The following is a 19,299-nucleotide window of genomic DNA, read 5'->3' on the forward strand; positions in this document are numbered from 1 at the left end:
CACCACGACTGGACGATTTCAAAGAAAATCCTGTCGTAACGAATGAATCGCTCGGTATTTGTTTGAATAATGCGTTGGCTTTGTAAGCAGCAAGCAGGGAGGCTCACGTGAAGTCACCCCGCGTGCTTCCAGTGTTTCCATTTAACATAAACAACACAAGCCTGGGTGCACACGCCGGCCTCATCACACAGCGCCACAGACTCTGATCGCTCGAAGAGGAAAAGAGAAGCACGCGAAAGTTCAACCTCACGTCGCCAGAAATATCTGCAGTGACAGATCTTGGGTCGGTGAGGTTTTGTCGAGAATAAAACGTCATTATTCATAAGTTGAGATCTGAAGGCAGAATCTTAATTAGCAGATGTATATCCTGCTGTCGAGTCGGCACATTTACTGAATTGCAGACTTCACAGCCGTGTAAAGGACTTACTTTCACTTCAATTAAAAGGAGTCGGCGCTCCATATCGCAAAGCCATGGGTGGGGGAACGGACAGCATCCAGGATTTCTTCCAACTACTTTGGGGCTTTGCGACAGAAAAACACAACCAGGGGGTGTACAACACCGTCTGCCTTGTGCTCCTCTTAACTCTTCCCCTACTCGTCCTCCTCACTACTTTGGTGGTGTGCTGCCACTGCTGCTGCTGTCGCCAAGCCAACAGCTGCTGCTGCTGCTGCTGCTGCTGCAAAGGCGCCATGGCAACCACGCGGTCAGAAACGAAGAAGAGAAAGAATTCTGCCGAGGATTTGTGGATCTCTGTCAAGAATGGGCCGATGACCCCTGACATGGTCGCCCTGCCATTGGTGTAGGAATTCCCTTTTTTTCGTACTATTTCTGGTCCCGGTTGGCGCAGTGGTGCAGTGATGGAGCATCGCCGACGTTTGAAGCTCAATGTAGCCTGGACTCAAAGGACATTGTTAAAACCAACCGAAGGACCTCACATTTTTAGCTGAAATGTGGAAGCAGTGTACAGATTGTTGTCATGGTGTGTTCATAATGCTGGAGAATGTTTACAACGTTTTGTTTTTGCTTTTAAGTGTCTGGTACATAAAAGAAGAAATATGCGGAGGCATAGACGTACCTGCGAGAGTGTGTGTGTGTGTGTGTGAGTAGGTTAGAGACAAAGAGTGTGTGTGAGGGAGAAGTACAGTGTTATTGAGAGGCCATTTGTTCTTAGTGCTCCCATGTGAAATTCACTGTGTCTGTACTTGAGAGAGAGAGAGACTATTTAAGGTGAGCCCGGCGTTCAGAGGGCTGTAATACTGCCTGCTTTCCCATCCAAGAGTCTCTCCTCTAAAAAGCTAATGATGCTGAACAAGTTTTGAAGAGACTGATTTTTTTTCAACCTTCCTAAATTCATACGTGATATGATGGAGTTTAAGCCATATGAGAGAAAGTTTTACTGTTTTTTTTAAATGTCACAGGATTCAGGTCAAACACGCTTTAAATGCACAAGACACAGTGTAACAAGAAAAACACAAAAGTAAAACTCAAATTGGCAGATATTTAATGCACTGAGACAACAACCATAGGCCATAATGTTTTAGGGGCTCTTACTATGTAAGGATTATACATAATACAACAATTTGCTATTAACATTACCATTAAACAATAGTGAAAGCAAAAAAACGCATGCTTTTTCAGTGTGATCCTAAATGTTCTGATGGACATTTCCTATTATTTCATCACTGTATGTAAATATATATTTTTGTTGAGTTGTTAATTTCACATGTAAATTGTTGGTAGATTTATTTAGGATTAAACTATATATACTGTATATCATATCATGGAGCACGTGACCACATGACTTTATTTCTGAAATTGTCCCTAAAGATTTTTTAATTCTTAAATGTTTGAACAGCACTGGCCCAGATGTGTTTAGATCAATCATGTCTGTACATTTAGCTGCATCTAATTAGATGAATTTGAAAAATTCAAACTGTTAAAATATGTGAATATACCTAAAAAAAATCTACTGCCAAAATAATAGCTATTTCTGACATTACACAACACATATTTGAATTAAGGAACGAGAAATTCCTGAAATAATTTGGGCTTCAAGTGAATTTCGCCTGATGGGTGATATTCTTTTTGAAGTGTATGACATCTCAAAGCCCAATTAAGCAGCAGCGTCTCAGCAGCATCATCGTGTTCAGGCAATAGCGCACACTGACACTAAGTTGATGTTCTTGCTCTCAAGGCGCTGCTGGGAAAACCGGCGCCAACTCATTTCATTACAGCTCAGACACAAACATCCCCGTGTGGAAAAGGGAGTTGCTCTCCCCCCCTCTCCCTCTCCCTCCCCCTCGCGCTTGATGTTCAGAGAGTGAAACAGTATTTGTTGAGATTGATTGGAAAGCTTGCCCTGCAAAATAAAAGCCCTGGTAAGCTGCAGTCTGGAGAAATGACATCATAGACATCAGAGGTCGACTGATCGCGTCACTGTGGTTCACATTTTGTTTATGGAGATTCTATTCATTGCTACAGACCGTGACAGGCCGTCTTAGAGTTAACGATACAAAGAAGCTACGGATAGAGGACAGGTACGATTGGGAAAATGACAGGGAGATAAATTCAGTCATTTTTTTATTTTTGTGGAATCTCATCTTTCTGTTTCTGGTCGGTGAGTTTTTTTAGTTTTGACAGAGTAATTATCTTTGTGTGTGAACATGTCATGTACTGTATTACACAGGTCTGTTCATTCATGGTTGGCTGCTAAGACACAACATAACGTGCTCACAAAAATGCTGTTTCCACCCAATACAGCACAATTAATTTTGAGCATACAGGAACAAAGCTCTTGGTCATTTTTGCCGACTTTTAACACTAAAATGTGATCGACTGTCTAAATTTGAAGGGGACAAAGGGGGCAGCAACAACAAAGAGCTGTATTTCTTTGTAGCACATCCACATACAGCATGACATCTGCCTAAAATAGTCCCTTTTACGCCACTTTTACTACAGCAAATTATGGAAATGAGAAGATAAAAGCTAGGGAGTAAGATTTCTTATGTTATAAACCGTGGAAATAAACAAAACCGAAAGCTGCAGAGGCAATGCAATTAATTAATGCACTTCTGCCTCTGGTGATCTCCACAAACATGTCGTTTTAATCATATCTCCGATGGCCTTAGCGGAGGAACCTTTGAAGCAAGTAATCAGTTTGGCTTGAGGAGCACTTATGCTCAGATGTGATGCATCTCATGGCTCCTCACTCTCGACCTGCGAGGCATATTTGTGTAAGTATAGCTTAACAGCACGTTAGTTACTTTCTTTAATACCTGCAGTATGAAAACAATATTTCCCGACCTGCCATCGTTTCTCTGTTGTATCCAACTCCCTGACAAATCGTTCTTCATCACTGATGTGCTTCGCCAATTAGGTGTGACGGGCTCAACACAACAATCAGTGTGTTGCCAGCGTATTTAACACCTTCGGTTAAGTGGTTCCCCAATATGGTCGAGTACTCAACCCAGATGACATCTGCTGGTACCCCCGTTGGCACATCTGTGACTGAGCATGAGAAGATGTCGCATGTCGCTTAAACCACGACGCTCCGCCGGCCGTCGATCAATTTGCTGTGAGAGAATAATTTAAGTAAAAAGCCACAACGCTACGCACAAATTCTCCCTCCGACACAATCCCAAACCTAAAACGTGTCTTCTAAGGCTGCGTGAAGATGTTCTACGCAGGGAGGAAAAGACTGGGCTATTAGAACATTGTACTGAAATAACAGTGTGCGTATATTGGTAAAGCAATGGAGAATGAAGCAACGAAAGTCTTTTTAATGACTTGATTTCACTGTCAGTGGCCGTTGGGGGAAATGGAGTGTTCACCAGTTCTTCCAGTTCCCTCCTCGCAGAGTCATGCGTCTTTTTGTTTAGTCTAGTTTTTGTTTAGATTCAAGGTTTCTGATCAACAAAAGCTTCAGAGCTTTTACCGTTTTTTTCACCTACAATCAGTGTTGGGCAAGTTACTGAAAATGAGTATTCAGTTACAGTTACTAGTTACTTCTTTTAAAGGTAATTGAATTACTTACCAGTTACCGTGTATCAAAAGTAATTAGTTACTCTGGAAAGTAACTTTTAAGTAATTTTTTTGTCTGCTTTTTAAATGTAATGAATATAAATAGTACTGAACAGTCAAACACAACAAACATATTTTTTAGACCTATTTATTGTAATCAACAGGCCTGAAAATCAAGCAATAGTACAAAAGTCCTTTTTAATACTTAACTTAATACAAAATAACAGTTTGAGGCATTTGCCTGTAAAATGGAGCCCTGGTTGTTTGCGTGGAGCGGCGCCAGCAGTGTGGCACATTGGATCGAGCACTCAGTGCTCGATTGTGTTTGACTGTCACTACGACGGAGTTCTGTGATTGACTGTTCATGCCTGCCGGTTGTGTGATTTGCGCGCCAGTAAATGACCTAACTTGTACTGCGTCCTCGTCTCCGTGCATTTGTATCGATTTAGATAACCCACGTATAGGATACGACTGTGACAGTGATCATACATGTAGCATAAAGCCGCAACATGCAGCATCCTGCGCTCTATTGTCATGAGCGATAATTTATTTTTAAAAAATACTTCGTTAAATGCTCGTTACCGCTAAAAGTAGTGGAGTTACTCCGAACACTGCCTACAATGTAAAATGTGGCTGCAACGAGAAGCTACATGAATAACCGGAATGGCTAGTGAGACTTATTGTTGCGCTGTGTTTAGTCGCTTATTTTCTGCCATAATGAAAAGAAATCCAGGTTAAAAAGAATCTCACTATAAAGTAGCCTTTGGCGTCTCTTTATTTGTTGTGTTGTCATTTGCTTTTTGAAAAACAGGGCCTCAAAATCTCCTCTCTCCCTCTGTGCGTCTCGTCTATCTGGTCCGTGCTTCTGTCTTTCCATTGACAGCTCACCCCTCACCCCTCACCCCCCCTCCTCCCACCTTACAACAAACACTCCCTTGTTTCAACATCACCAAGTTCTCGTATGGAAAAAGCCCTCCCACTGGACCCAAGGTGTAGGTCTTACTGAAGTCACACGGGCAGACAAACGGGTGTCGGCGAGCAGACGCTGTGCTGAGTCCTGAGTAGACGGGGAAGGAAAGAAAGAGGCTCTTTCTTCTTCTCTGTTTATGCTGCCGCCAAGCAAACCTCGCAGAGCAATGGCAGGAACCAATCTCCTTATATGGTAGTTTGCAATCACCGTGGCTGAAAAGGCCTTTTGCATCAATGAGCTTTTTGTAAGACGTTTCATTTCAAATAATAATAAAATAATTGTTGCCAAGTTTTCAGCCGAGCCCTTTTCACACTGCCATTTAATTTAGACAAATAAACCCTCAGAAACATTTACTTCTTCCTCTGGCCTTTGAATTACTGCAGTGTTTGTTTGAATAGATCACATCTTATAACTTATATATTTTGTGTGTGTTTGAATTGTGCAATGTGTTGTGAATATGAGACTTTTTTTAAGCCGCTGTGTAAAAATGCTTCTCCTGCAGCCAGTGAGCTGACCAAGTGCACAGATTTGAGAAACTGTTGTTGAGACCAGACGGCGGACAGTTCTCAGCCCATGAAAGTACAGCTGCTCAATTCAATATGATGAAAGCGTTGCGTTGTGGTTAAAACCTTATTTACTTTCCATGATTCATAAATCATTAATAATGTAAATTCTCACAGAGCAGATTCCATGTGAGGATGAACACCACGATGTTATAAAAAATAACAGAAAGAAGAAACTGAGTTGATTTTGTCTAGCGAGTGATGCAAGTAACACAAATTAACCTCATGGTGGTGTCATAATGTTCGTCATTAACTTAAATGCTCCTTTTGTCAACATTCATTCAATACCAATGATTTTGATGACCGGTTTTCTTCTTCCTTCTTCTTCCTCTAGTATTACCAGGTAGTGGACTTCTTTTTTTCAAATGTCCCCTCGACTATTGGATGGATTGCAATGAAATGTTGGTGTGCTTTTCCCCCACAATACCTCAAATAACTGCACATTCCTCATCTCTTTTTGCCACTATCAAGATAAAAATAGCAGCCAGCATGTCTGTAGAATACTTGTGTTATCTCAAGATGGATAAGTACAGTGATACAGTAGTAGTTTATATAAACCCTGTCACATGGCAGTAGTTCATCTGCCACTTCTGCAAAAAGAAATGCTTCTCACTTCTATTTGCTCAATCTGTATCCCTTAGTGCTATAAAGAATCACAATATGTCCATGTAACAAAACCTTTATTTATTTAGCCTTTGCGTGAATGTGTGGTACAAATATAAATGGGCAGCTATAACGTAACTATATAATTAGTAAAACAAAATAATTTCATGTATAGGTTTTTATATTCCTTAGTTTCCCATGAGCCACGAAGGTTTATGAAGACATTTTATTGAATGCAAAATCGAAGCAGCGGTTTGATTGATGTGCTCCATCCTTGTCTCATAAAACAACAGTTTTTAATAAATGTATAAAAATGTCATGACGTCATAAAGTCAAAGTCAACGCAGAATTAATAACAATCGTCTGCTTTCCAAATTGAAAACGAGGGTTTGTTCATTAAGCGCAAACGCACTTGATCCTTGTTGGCGCTTGATGCAGCCACGTCACATTGATTGATATCTGTTGTCAATATCTTATAAATGTAAAGCAGGAGCAACATGGTCATTCAGACAGACGTCCGTTATTATTCTCTGGCTCGTCCCGCGCAAACTAATGTGATGTGACAGCGGCGACCGAATGTGACGCAGGGAGCCAGCTTCGTAGTCAATAAACTCAGGGCCGTAACAAACTAAGTCCTCACACTTGACCTGAAAATAAAGTAACAAATATAATTAAAAAAAGACCCTAGGCTCTGCCCTGAGGTGTGAAAAGGAAGTAAGGGAGGAAAACTTTCATTCCATGCACACAAATCGAAGTGAATCTATTGATTTATAAAGCGTGTTACTATTGGAATCAGTGAAACAGAAGTATTTAAGAATAATTATTGCATTATAACTGATAAGGCTAAACTCCACTTCAAGATAACTCAAAGGCATTTTTTCTATTTGCCGCTTCGCCGGAACCACAAGGAGTTTCTGATTAATCTCACTGTTTACCAACAGATAATAAGTTACTATTGTATATCTGCTATTCTGTCTCTCCCCCACCAAAACAAGTGTACACATTGTCCAAGACTTGAGGGAACACGAAGGCCGCCGATGGCAGGTGAGCGGGAGTGGTGACGACTGGTGGGGTCGAAGTGGGAGGCGCTCTCTCATTTCGCGGCCCTGCTCTTCTTTCTGTCCGCCAGCGATCGGCTCCTCCTGCCGGACCGGGCTCCCACGGCTCGGATCTTCATCTCGGTGAAGTCCAGGGACACCAGGTGGCCCTTCCACGGTTTCCAATTCACTCCCTGACGGCAGGAAAGCCGATTAGGCGAGAGAGAAAGAGAGAGAAACCCAACGGATGGTTAGAGGGGGGGGGGATGTGGGCAAATGAGGGAGACAAGAAAAGAGATGCGAGACGGATTCAAAGAAAAGAAAGGCCGGCGGCAATGACAGGATGACAAAGCCTAATAAACCCCAGCCTGCGGCTTCATTTCATGTTAGCACAAACTTGTTTTGAGTGTTATTGCATTCTGCCGACAAACATTGCGGCAGACATCTGCAGCGGCAATATTATGGAAGAAATTGCGACGAAGAGCAAAGGAATCTCCTGGCATTTTCTTCAGTATCAGACTCCCTCAGACATAATAACTGTTGCTGTTACCCTATCAGCCTGGCAAAAACACTTGCGCTTCATAGCTGCTGTGAGAAATGGGTTTTCTTTTCAGTGCTGATGGATTGAGGCCATTTCTGCCTCATCTCGACAATTCAACAAAAAAAAAGTAAAAAACTTATTAGAGTGGGTTTTCTTTGATTGCTGACCAGTTCGCAGGCTTCTTTTTGGGGGTCTTTTAGCAGCGTGTGTTAAAAGAAGCCTAAATAACATGACGGTTGGTTGTTTTTTGTTGTGCATCACTTATGCACTAGAACATTGAGGACGGGAGAAGCAGCTTGTTGTGAAGGGCAGTCTTACAACTAACTGCGTTTTAGCCCAACGACAAAAAATAAAGTGAAGAAAACAGCGAAAATCCAACGACTGCTGAATTAATCCAGAACACTCAATTAAAATGGGATTTTCCACATTGACATTTTCAGCTGAGAGGGACTCAGAGAGAACATATCCGTTATGAGATGTACTTATTCACTGACAAAAGTCCACAGAATTGCTTGACTTAATGAAGCAGTTTCAAATTTGGCAGATTGAAGAATGATATCATTCGCCGGCAAAGATGGAGGGAAGATGTTTGACAGTCGACAGCATAATCTTTATAAGTTAGTGTAAGTATCTCACACAGAACACGGCCAGTTCCTCTTTAAGCCCTGGAGTGAGTGCGTGTAGAGAGTTTACTTATTCATGACTTTCTCAATACTATTTCATCAGGATGAATCGTGTTTAAAGGTTTGAGTTTTGATGCCCTTTGAGGTGTGAGTGTTAGTCTTCTTTTAACTGTGTTGAATCCACCGTCTGAACATGTGTCCTTGATGTGAAACCAGGGCCTCTGTGTTTGGAGTATTACCGCTGACATTATTATTTAATTCACTTAAAGTTAATTTTGTGCATGTCACCACAAACACCTGTGAGTTCTGGGAAAACCACTCTGCCAGCAATCCTTTTTTTGTATCATTAACTTTCTGATCTTCTTAATACTCTTTTTGAACCCACGTTGGAGGATCCACATCGACCATTTGGCAGGATGTCGGCTGACACTCACCACGCTGTGCCTGGTGTCGCCCCACTTTCCGTTGATGTTGGCGAGGTGACAGTTCTTGTACCACCAGGCGCCGTGGTGGTTCAGGGCGCAGTTACTCATGGTGACGTCGTTGTCTTTATCGACAGTAGTCCAGGCCTGGTCTTGGTGGTAGGTCATCGCATCGCCTGCGATCAGAATCACCGCGATCAACACTAACTTCACATGTTAGAAACTCTACAGTTTTCTTCTTCCAAGCGCTCACTGAGGGAAGCAATTCAAAAAAGCCAGAAATAGAGCAACACGCCGTACGTTGTCTGAGAACACCGTGTAATGTTTGTACCCGACGTCCCACTTGCTGTGCGTCCGTCTTCAAAGCCCACTAAAAACCTGGCTTCTTCTTTCTCTTCAAATCTCCAGCAAAAACTCCACCTACTGCTTTTCTATTAGCTTTTTAAGAACTCATGCTAATGGACGATGTCCCTGCCGCTTGAAACCCCACTGAGTCATTTGCATTATTTCACCCGCTATCGTCGCTTTGATTTGACGTGTCAGAGAGTATATACATTTGTAGACTACGCATTTGTAGCAGTTTGGAAAATATTCTCACCCGCTGTTCCGCTGTACGTGCCGATAGTGATTCTGAAATTCTGCTTGACCGGGGCAATCTTGAAGCTGTCGTACACGGCGTAGGCTCTCTCGGCACCGAGGCCCAGGTCAAACCTCAGCTCGTACTGAGTGGAAGTGTTGGTGAGCTTATATATCTTATCCAGACCTGAGGGAGCAGCCAGACAGAGAGCGTGAAAGCAAGAAGAAACAGTGCATTACTGTCCATGTGTGCGTGTGTCAAAGTCCGCAGAGAATCAGTGCTCACCGATCCAGAACTCATCTGTCATGTTGCCAAACCCTGCTATGTACTGTCTCCAGCGCTTCATAAAGTCCAGTTTGCCAGAATGACGTCGTTGGAGCACCTAAAGCCGCAAGGACAGCATGTTTAATGATGGCTGTTTGACACATATTTTTTTTATCTGTGGTTTCCATCTTCACCAACACGATTCAAGTGTCAACTACTGTCATTAACTGGATTGTCTAGCTGGGGGACATAGGGGATTTAAAAAGAATGGTCAAAAGACACTGTACAACTTATTTATATTTTTAAATTAACTGCTATAAATTCTTACTGCAGCATACTAGAAATGACCGTAAACACAATCATATTACAAAAACAGGCTTATTCCATAAACAAGATATGCGCAGTGTCATCCGTGATTCATACCAGCCAGCCGCCTCCATCCGTCTCCATGTCACAATAAGCTTCGATGGGTTTGGAGTCGTCATTGTTAATATAAACGGTGTAAATGCCGCTCTTCTTATTGCCGTTCTTCATGATCTGAGTGCAGTCCATGGGGAAAGGGTACAGGATGCCAACTAGGGAAGAGGTGTAACTGCATTATGGACATTTGTTTGATAGTCATGATGTGATGTTACAGCGCAGAATGAGCTGTCACTTAAACTGACATCATGGAACCATGAAAAAGAAAGGAAATCTGAGCAAAGAGCATCAGGCAGAGACGTCTGTGGTCACTCAGTTCACAGTGGTGCACGGACCTGTTCTGAAGGTGGTCTCCACCACCTTGCTCCTCTTGTTTCCCTTGTAGGCAACGATGGTAGCGACGTATCTCTTCGACATCTCCAAGCCCGAAAACGCATAACTGCTCTCGTGGGCACCAAGCTGCTTTTTAACCATCTGAAAAATGAAATAATAAAGTAGCGATGACATGGTTTTGAGTTTCAATTAGAGACAAGCTTTGTGTGGGCTCCTGACTCCTTAGAATAACATCCTTAAAGAGATCAGTCGCACAGAAGTAGCTTCATTTTCATCTCGACCACCAGGGGTCAGCATTTAACAGAACACCTCTGCTTTTCATTCATTTCAAGCAGCAAAGAAAACGTTTTTCAAATGACATTTCGATGCTTCAAGAGACAAAGACAGATCCCCGATGGCCACAGGGTGCTAAACGTAACTGCAATCTTATTCTCACCCCGAAACAGAATAAAAAATAAAAGTCAAATTCAGTTGTTCATGATGGAGCTTTCTTTGAAATTATTGCAAAACTATTTCTTACTGTACATATCTATTTATTCACTTATTACACTTTACATATGCACATCCTCTGCACTTTTTGCGATTTTGCACTTCTGGTTGAATGTTAAACTGCATTTCGTTGCCTCAGTACTTGTACCCTGTGCAATGACAATAAAGTTGAATCTAATCTAATCTAATTAAATGCGATAGGTTTGGATATTTGTCATCTATAATAATGGGAAAAAGACCTTGGTTGTCACACACATGAATAGATTTTATTTTGGATGTCTAAGTACCTCCATGTTTCCATCCTCATCTCTGTAGGTAAGAATATAGCCGTCGATGTCCGCAAGAGGAGGAACCCAGGTCAAAAAAGCAGACTCAAGCGTCACATCTGTTGCCTTCAGGTTCTTTGGAGAATCAATGTCTGTTGAGTGTAAATCAGAGTGGATGACAGCACTGGAACACGGAGAATATGCTCATTTAGACATCTTTACAACTCAGGTTTCTTTAATACAACTGGAGACAATGGTACATTTTTTATGAAAATAGTCGCTTAAAGAACTTTGAATCATTTTCAGAATAATTTCTTGCTTAAAAAACAAAAGCATATGACACACACTTAAAGGTGTGTCCGTTTCCTAAATCACACATACCATTGCAGTTGCTTATTCCTTTTCTCGCCCTCAAAGATAAGTGGAACATTAACGTATCCAACGCTTTGCTTCTCAGCATCTCTCCACTTGAAGCACCACACCGGAGCTGGCTACCAGCCACCTGCAAAGTGTGCAGATCAGCTGGCAGTCACTCATCTGCTTTGCTTTGGAGGTCTGAACAGAAACGCACATCTGTCTGACACAAAGAGGCCCGCCGCAACAGTGGGACCTTTAACCCCCCCAGCAGTGCACGGATCAGAGGAAGCGCATGTCACCACGACGTACAAAATCTGCTCAAGCAATCATCAAGTCAAAACACGTATGCATCATCTAAGATCCAGCAGGATTCATCGCATTCTCATTTTTACCAAGACGGTTTTTCTAGTAATTAATTGTAATGGGGGAAAAGTCCTGAATTTTGTAGTATCAACAGTGGGAACAGGAATGCTCAAACGGCCTGTGAACCACACTGGTGTCTGTTTGTTTTAACAGGCACATTAATGGTGCTTGTTACCAGGTCCAATAAAGTCCCAAATGTAATAACACAGGGTTTTATTTGTCCCAGATGACAGTGTCCGACACAATGGTCTTTCCTATCTGAACCCAGCAGCGTTGGTCCGTAGCCAAAGGCGGTTTCTAATGAGCTACGACAAGTTTATAATACAAAACACCACCATTTTCTGCCTAATTGAAAAGGATCCAGCTTTCACTTCGAGCTCCCAGGTGATTTTACACATCATCTGGCTCACACAAAGAAGCCCCCCTTTTAACCTGTTCACCAGGTGCTGCCGCTGCTGTACAAAGTCACCGGACAGACTCACTGGCCAGGCAAGGTCTGCGGGATGCATTTCCTTCATTTAGATCAAACTGATTTTGACTCGGACAGTTGAATAAATCACAGGTCAGAAGGCGAAATAATTAAAGGATTTCGGTTAATCAAAAGTCCTATTATCATCAAATGATTACTAAAGTTAAATGAGTTTTAATCAGCAGTTGTGTTGACTTCATTGATGTAGTATTAAAAGGCAGAAGTTACTGGTTTTCTAAAAATTCCGACAGGTCTCACACACGATGCGCTACAAGTAACTGTCTGTCCCGACAATACAGCATGCGTGTGTTTCCTGACTGCAGTTTTCTCCATTCATACAAAATGAAATACTTACAATATACCTACAACTGCAGAAAATCTGAAAACTAATTCAGCATTAATTCAAATCAAGAGATTTCTTATTAGCTCTAGAGGAGTGAAACCACAATAGTTCATTTCCTCTTATTCTAAAATGATACACTTTTCCCCCATCTTCACATAACTCCCGTTACTGCTTCTGTATTAACTAATAATACAAAATACGACACAGTGGTGGTGCTTCTGGACACTCAATCCAGAACTAAATATAATATAATAGATTTAGGGGACTGTTTAAAATGACAAATTTCCATTTCAAGAGTGCTTTATAACACCGTAGTGTATTAAACTGTGAACCTTTATTCAGATCTCTCTGCTGATTTTAAGTATCAGATGCAATATTTGTTCAAATCTTCCCAATAACTTGGTCTGAACTCACTGCCGAGATGCAGACATGCGGTACGCTTGTGGTAACCGTGGTGGGATCCCAGAGGCCTCTGTGCTCGATCTCTCATCAGAACTGTAGCTAAGCTTCTGCCCCTTGAAGACAACTTCAAGGCCAAGACAGCCTCCGTTAAGGGAAGAACCGAGTCGGGGGCAATACCTGTTTGGCAGATGTTGTGCACTGAGCACAGTGGGAGTACTGAGCGAGAGGAAGAGCATGATGTTAAATCTATCCTGCTTTTCTCTGGAGGAGAGAACCTGGCGAACCTGCATCCCCCAGGGAGGAGACGGACAAGCCAACTTCTTCCACACATCCTTCATCTGTGGGTCAACAACGTTGGGTTGTACAGCACGTTCAACTAAAATGATCCTATAATCGGATAAAGGAGGCCGAGATGAGCTCTTCCCAAACATGTGGGCTAAATGTCTGCACAACAGAGGGAAGAGTCTCCTCCAGAGCAGCAGCGACTCGTTATGGTCTCCTGGAAAGAATTTGCCCCGAGCGCCTTCTTATGCTCCGTGCATGAGTGGCTGAGGGGAGAGGGCAGGGTCGATGCAGGGCAAGCCGAGGGATTACACCTCTGAGCTGGAGCGTTATTGGGGAAAATGGATGTCTGGGCGGCTTTGACCTCCGTGACAAGCACATGGAGAAGTTTGCCATATGGGTGAAGATTTGACAGATATGGAGATTCGAAGAAACTTCTAAAATCAAAAGTGCTGATAAGTCCACCGTGTGAGTGGCGCTTTTTCCTTTACAAGAAACGGGACTAACTGTAAAAGGTATGACGTATTAGGATTTCAAATGAGGGGTGGCTAAAAATGTTTGGAGTTTAGCGGAAAATGGTAGAAACCTGTCTGCGCTTGTGTCGAGATCTTCTTGCTGGCTTTGTTTCCTTTAACGGCCCAGATGTGGACAGTGTAGAAAGCTCCGGGCCTCAAGCTGGTCAGCGTGTAGGAGGTTTTTTCAGGCCCCACTGGTGTCTCCCCACTGTACCCCTCTGAGGAGCCGTAGGTCAGGACGTAGCCGTCTATCTCAGCATGGGCTGGATCCCATGACACGCTGAAGCTGGACTCTGATTCATCTCGGGCCGAGAGGTTAGCGGGAGCATCCAGTGCTAGAAATAGAAGATATTGAGACACTAGTGATGCAAACTGCAGACCAAATAACAATATATGTATAACCTGGTCATACGATTGACTGAAGTTTTGTGGGTTCATTTATTTCTGATATGGATTTTATCATAAAAAACAGATGTCGGGTAAATCATTGGGGAAAGTTATGTTTTTCGTCGCACGTTTTGGCTGAAGCTTGTCAGATAATGAAGGCTTTGGATTTGACCAGAAAGTGTTAAGATCTGAAACCTGTCTCCGCTTGGGTTGAGCTCTTCCGGCTGGCTCTGCTCCCCTTGATGGCCCAAAGGTAGACAGTGTAGAGGACACCAGGCCTCAGGCCACTCAGCATGTAGGAAGTAGTGTCGGACCCAACTTTGATTTCCTCGCTTGAGCCCTCAGAAGAGCTGTAGGCAAGGACGTAGCTATCGATTTCTGCCAGGATGTGATCCCAGGACACCCTGAAGCTGGAATCGGTTTCTTCATGGGCCGTGATCTTAGGAGTGTCCATCTCTGTGTGGGTTAGTCGTGGTTAGTAAAGAAAAAAAAAGCTGTTGCATGATTCAATGTCAGCGCTTTGGCTACAGGACAAAGTTGTCTTTCACATGTTGCTCTCTATTGTTTGTATTCTCCAAAAGCAGGTAAGGAAAAGCCCACTTTTCTTTCCTTGGTCCATCTGCTTCACCATATTGCTCATGTTATCGGTAATTTAAGTGCAAAGATCCCCAGCTAGCAAAGTGAGTTTCAAGCCACTACGCACATTTGCATCCAAGCGCCATCCGGCTGAGTGATGTACGGGTGTATTTTGGAGCTAACAGGTTTGTTAAAACTTTTAGGCCTCTAAGCAATTCGGATATATGCCAGTTTGTAAGGCAAGTAGACAGCAACAGCTGCTAACCTTCAAAACAGCAGAGAGGAAGAGACAGGAAAACACAGGGGAAACCACATTTTTGGCTTTGCTGAAGAGGCAACATTGGCTCCTCTCAAACCTCTTCAAGGTAAACTAAAAGGCCTTCAAATAAGGTGCCCAGCCTAATGGGATTAAATATTATTTTTCGGTAAGAGTTTTCCATCTCTCAAGCTATATTCAGAAAATGTGGTATTGGTTGGGGTAAATTATGCCATTGTGATGATGTGTTCAAGCGTAATCCTATGAAAGTATTCAGCGAGGAACTTTAATAAATATAGCTGTTTGAAGCAGGAGTTTTTCAGTAATATAAATATATATTGGAGAGGGAACTAGTACCTGCTTAACTTTAATTGAGTATTGGTAACATTTGGCCGATGTATTCAATATTGAATATAGATATTTTTATAGTTCCTATTTTTAACCATTTATTGCTGCATTGGAATAATTTACACTTGAACTCTTGTTTAAAAAAATGCACAATAGAAATGGTTTTGGGAAAGAAGAAATGGTATCTAAACATCTCAAGTATTTAAATCTGCAACTGTGCTTAAACAAAGTGTTATTATTATTACTTAAATCTAACCTTTGTGGAATCTTTGCTGCATTCATCGGACACCAGTCCCTTCAAACTTCAAACGTTACTGCTGAAGCTTTAATTGTGGACACACGCAGGAGACCACATTTGCTGACGCCCTCTAACGAACCAGCGTTCCCATCGAAGTTTACCTGTGTGAGCCGTAGTTGAACTCTTCCCGCTGACGTTGTGGCCCTTGAAGGCCCAGATGTTTACAAAGTGGAGAACTCCAGGCTTCAGGCCAACCAGCTTGTACGAGCTGCTGTCCCGCCCCACTGGGATCTCGGCGCTGGAGCCCTCCGGAGTGGTGTAGCTCAACATGTAGCCATCTATTTCGGCCTGGACACGATCCCATGAAAGTGTGGCGGTGTCCTCTGTCACTTTTTTGGGGATCAGGTTGACAGGAGCGTCGATGTCTGAAGAGGAAGACGTTGAAGAAGGAATAAGTGAAGAGCTGACAAACGCTTAAGGACGTCTCGTTCTTTGCTGATCCTTCCGGTCAATTCACATTTGCCAAAGAAACTCTGGGGTTATACTCCCTGTCATTTGGAAATTGTGGGAAAAGCTTTGTGGGTAACATCACTTGACTTCCTCTTTTGCTTCTGTCACAACAATACAGCCAGAAGGCTCTGTTACTGTGGAGCAAAGAGGCTGTTATTTTTCTTTTTTAATAGTGAAGTGCAAGCTTGTCATCCCTTTTTCTATCTCAAGGACACCGCAGATGATGAATGAACAAATGTGTGAAAAGAAAAGCTCTGTGAGGCTCTTAAAAAGGACATCACAACCCAACCGATGGTCTGGTCCTCGTCACTGAGCTTCACAGGACGAGCTGCAGTGGGACGAGGACACAGAGGCTTAGCACAACCCAGGGTCTCTGTTTGAAATGTCAATGGGCTTGAGGGGTCATTTGGAAGACGCGGGCGGAGCAGTAGGTGGTGCATGTGTGTGGATGGGAAGAACAGAAAAAGAGTCACAGACGCACGGTAAGAGGATGCGAAGGGAAATGTAAACGCAAGTCATCATTTAGGGTTGTTCCCCCGGGGCAGCGGCTCGGTGGAGGTCAGCCTCGTGTCAGCGCGCAGTCTGCATCCGGGAAACGGATTGATGATGCAACCCGGAAGAAGAAAGGAACCACGCGGCAGCCTCCTCCCACACCACCTCTTTGTCCGTCTCCTCTTCTTGTCTCTTGTCTGTTCTTGGGGCTGCACTGCGTAACAGTCTAAAACCATAGACGGAAGTCCACCACAACTTACTATCTAACTAACTTACTATCCGTCAGCTGCAAGCTCTTTTCTTTTAGATAAAAAGTATATAGTATACGTTTTTTTCTGAATGTTGCGAATCAATTCATAATCTTGTAAGAGTGTTTACGTTTTCACAAACCGAGCCTCACCCTTCCCCACTGATCACAAAAACAGCAAACTATTTTATGTTATTATGAAAAAGTTAATGAATTAATGCTTTCAAAATCGCTCAAACAGCCCAAATGAACAATGAAAGTAAAAGCATCTGACTGCTCCAAAGTACGATCTGCTACTGAATTCCTGCTCAAATTTTGTTTGTAACCATTTGAATAAAGCTTCTATTGAACTTCAAAGGTTGCCCTCTCCGTATTTTGTTGCCCCCTGTAGTTCCTCCAGCTTTCATAAGCATTCCAGCTGCTGTCTGAAATGCCTGATATATTCGATGTGTTATTACATCTTTTTCTTTTTTTTTTCCAAGCACGACTGCGTTCTGAAGGGTCCCTTGGATTTGCTCTAAATTACAGTGTGTGATGGATTGAGTTTCTCCAGACGTTCTACCCCACTGGCTGCATAGCGACGGCGGCTACCGGGCTCCAGCACCCGAGCTGTGGCTTCGGCCGCTTGGAAAACAACTTATCCATTACGGCTGGCATGTTCAGCGAGGGGCATCGACCACGAGGCGCACAGTAACAGTCCGTCTTTCATCATTTACTGCTCCGCCGTTCAGCGGGGCCCGTGCAGTCCCAGGGTGGAGCCGACGGGGAAATGGGTGCCGCTAAGCGCCGGTCGTTTAGATGCTAGAAAGAAGCAGGTGTGACTCATTGTATTGTTGTGGAGTCTTCTTGTTACCAAAGTCTTTACGTGTTTATCCAGCAATCTATTTGTACCTGAAGCAGCTCCTAATTCATTAGGGTGGAATGGACTGTTTTGCCAAATCTGAGTGAAAGCGAAAGTAAAACCCTATTTGGCTGACAGGAAATGCATGAAATGAATCCCTGATCCGTCCGCTGTACTAGCTGGCGTGCAGGTTTCAGTTTAACTATTTTTTTGCTGCACCAATGCTTTTAAATCATCAGAAATTAGGATGCAAATAAGAGCTGTGTTACAAGTATGTTAGCGTGAATACGGCACAGATTGCAGATACTCCTCCAAATACCAGACATCAGTGCCATGCAGGTGAGGGTTCAATAAAACCATAATCAACTATGGTTTTATTTAGTTTGAACAAAGATATTCTGTCTTACTGGACGCTGTTGAATAATTGAACACCTCTGAGCTAGCCAGAGGGGGAGAGCAAGGGAACAAATCGACTACTGCGCGTCATATTTCCAATGACCCAATTATATTTCCAAGTAAGCCCACCCTAAGGGTCCAGCGATTAAGGGTAAACCCTGCACGTCACGAACAAACAGAAAACAGCATCTCTCCTCACACATGAACAGGTCAATGGTGCTGTCTCTAACCAATCCTCTATAATCAATATTATCTTTGTAAAATGTCCGTTCTCCCTTATCCCCTGTCTTCCACTGTACGGAGGTGATGGAGAGGGTTCCCCCACCGGGACACATGAGGGGCTCCAGTGTGACCAGATAACATGAAGACTAAACATCCCTCTCCTCCGCCAAAGCCCTGTCCATCTGCCTTTGGTTAAACAGGCCTTGGCGGTGACTTTATTGAATCTGAATCAGCGGTACAGCCGCTGTGGGTTTTGTTTTAACGCCTCGTAATCTCGTGGCGGGTCGGTGGATGGGGAACGTCTGCTCCAGAGGGACAGATCCATTTGACTGTGGTCGTAGTTTGAAACAGCCCACGCAGACGGCCAAAGAATGTCCGACCCACACAAAAACATTATGATCCTATTGTCTATTCTTATTATGTCTGCTCATTTCCCCGTCTCCTAATTTCTTACCTTATGGTGCTCTTTATTGCTGTTGCTCTCTTAAAAATGTCCTCGTTCGGATCCTTTTATCTCTCATTCCATATTATCCAATGAAAACAGCATGTTTGGTGAGATAATAGGTTTGTGTGGTCTCTGCCAGACATCATGAAACCGGCACATCCTCCCTGGCGAGCAGAGCTGGGGCGTATCCTCCTCAATCACCTTTAAGTCTTTACATGTAACACCTAAAATGAAGGATTGTCGCTGGTGGAGTGGAGACAAGCCGCTGTCTGTCTGCTGTAGATTAGCACATTTCCACACACACACACATGCAATTACTGCACGAGTAGGTGGCACACTCACACACAGAGGGATTAGCAGCGACAGAGACCTTTGAGTACCTGACTGGCTGCAGAGGATGATATTAAGTCTTTAAAATACTGTACCTGGCTTACACTGATGACTAAAAACCATTACACCGGCTGCCTCCGGGGCCTAACAA

General features: G+C 43.1%; 2 protein-coding genes across 4 annotated transcripts in view; one reads left to right on the top strand and one right to left on the bottom strand.

Moving 5' to 3' along the window:
• The first annotated feature begins 319 nt into the window (after positions 1 to 319).
• kiaa0040 (KIAA0040 ortholog) lies at positions 320 to 1,790 on the top strand. The gene has a single exon (XM_040171796.2). It carries the CDS (start codon positions 472 to 474, stop codon positions 802 to 804), a length of 333 nt encoding a protein of 110 aa, XP_040027730.1. The 5' UTR covers positions 320 to 471; the 3' UTR covers positions 805 to 1,790.
• A 4,427-nt stretch (positions 1,791 to 6,217) lies between these two features.
• Positions 6,218 to 19,299, bottom strand: part of tnn (tenascin N) — a 28,678-nt gene continuing 15,596 nt past the window's right edge. For all 3 annotated transcript variants that reach the window (XM_040172011.2, XM_040172012.2, XM_040172010.2), the window contains 10 exons: positions 15,827 to 16,090; positions 14,443 to 14,703; positions 13,932 to 14,195; positions 11,151 to 11,281; positions 10,377 to 10,515; positions 10,045 to 10,196; positions 9,643 to 9,739; positions 9,379 to 9,543; positions 8,793 to 8,956; positions 6,218 to 7,388 (listed from right to left, as the gene is read on the bottom strand). In XM_040172011.2, coding sequence (XP_040027945.2) covers positions 7,251 to 7,388; positions 8,793 to 8,956; positions 9,379 to 9,543; positions 9,643 to 9,739; positions 10,045 to 10,196; positions 10,377 to 10,515; positions 11,151 to 11,281; positions 13,932 to 14,195; positions 14,443 to 14,703; positions 15,827 to 16,090 — 1,775 coding nt within the window. In that variant the 3' untranslated portion in view covers positions 6,218 to 7,250. The remainder of the gene's footprint in view (positions 7,389 to 8,792; positions 8,957 to 9,378; positions 9,544 to 9,642; positions 9,740 to 10,044; positions 10,197 to 10,376; positions 10,516 to 11,150; positions 11,282 to 13,931; positions 14,196 to 14,442; positions 14,704 to 15,826; positions 16,091 to 19,299) is intronic.

Source organism: Gasterosteus aculeatus, chromosome 3 (assembly GCF_964276395.1).
Source record: "Gasterosteus aculeatus chromosome 3, fGasAcu3.hap1.1, whole genome shotgun sequence".
Lineage (NCBI taxonomy): Eukaryota > Metazoa > Chordata > Actinopteri > Perciformes > Gasterosteidae > Gasterosteus > Gasterosteus aculeatus.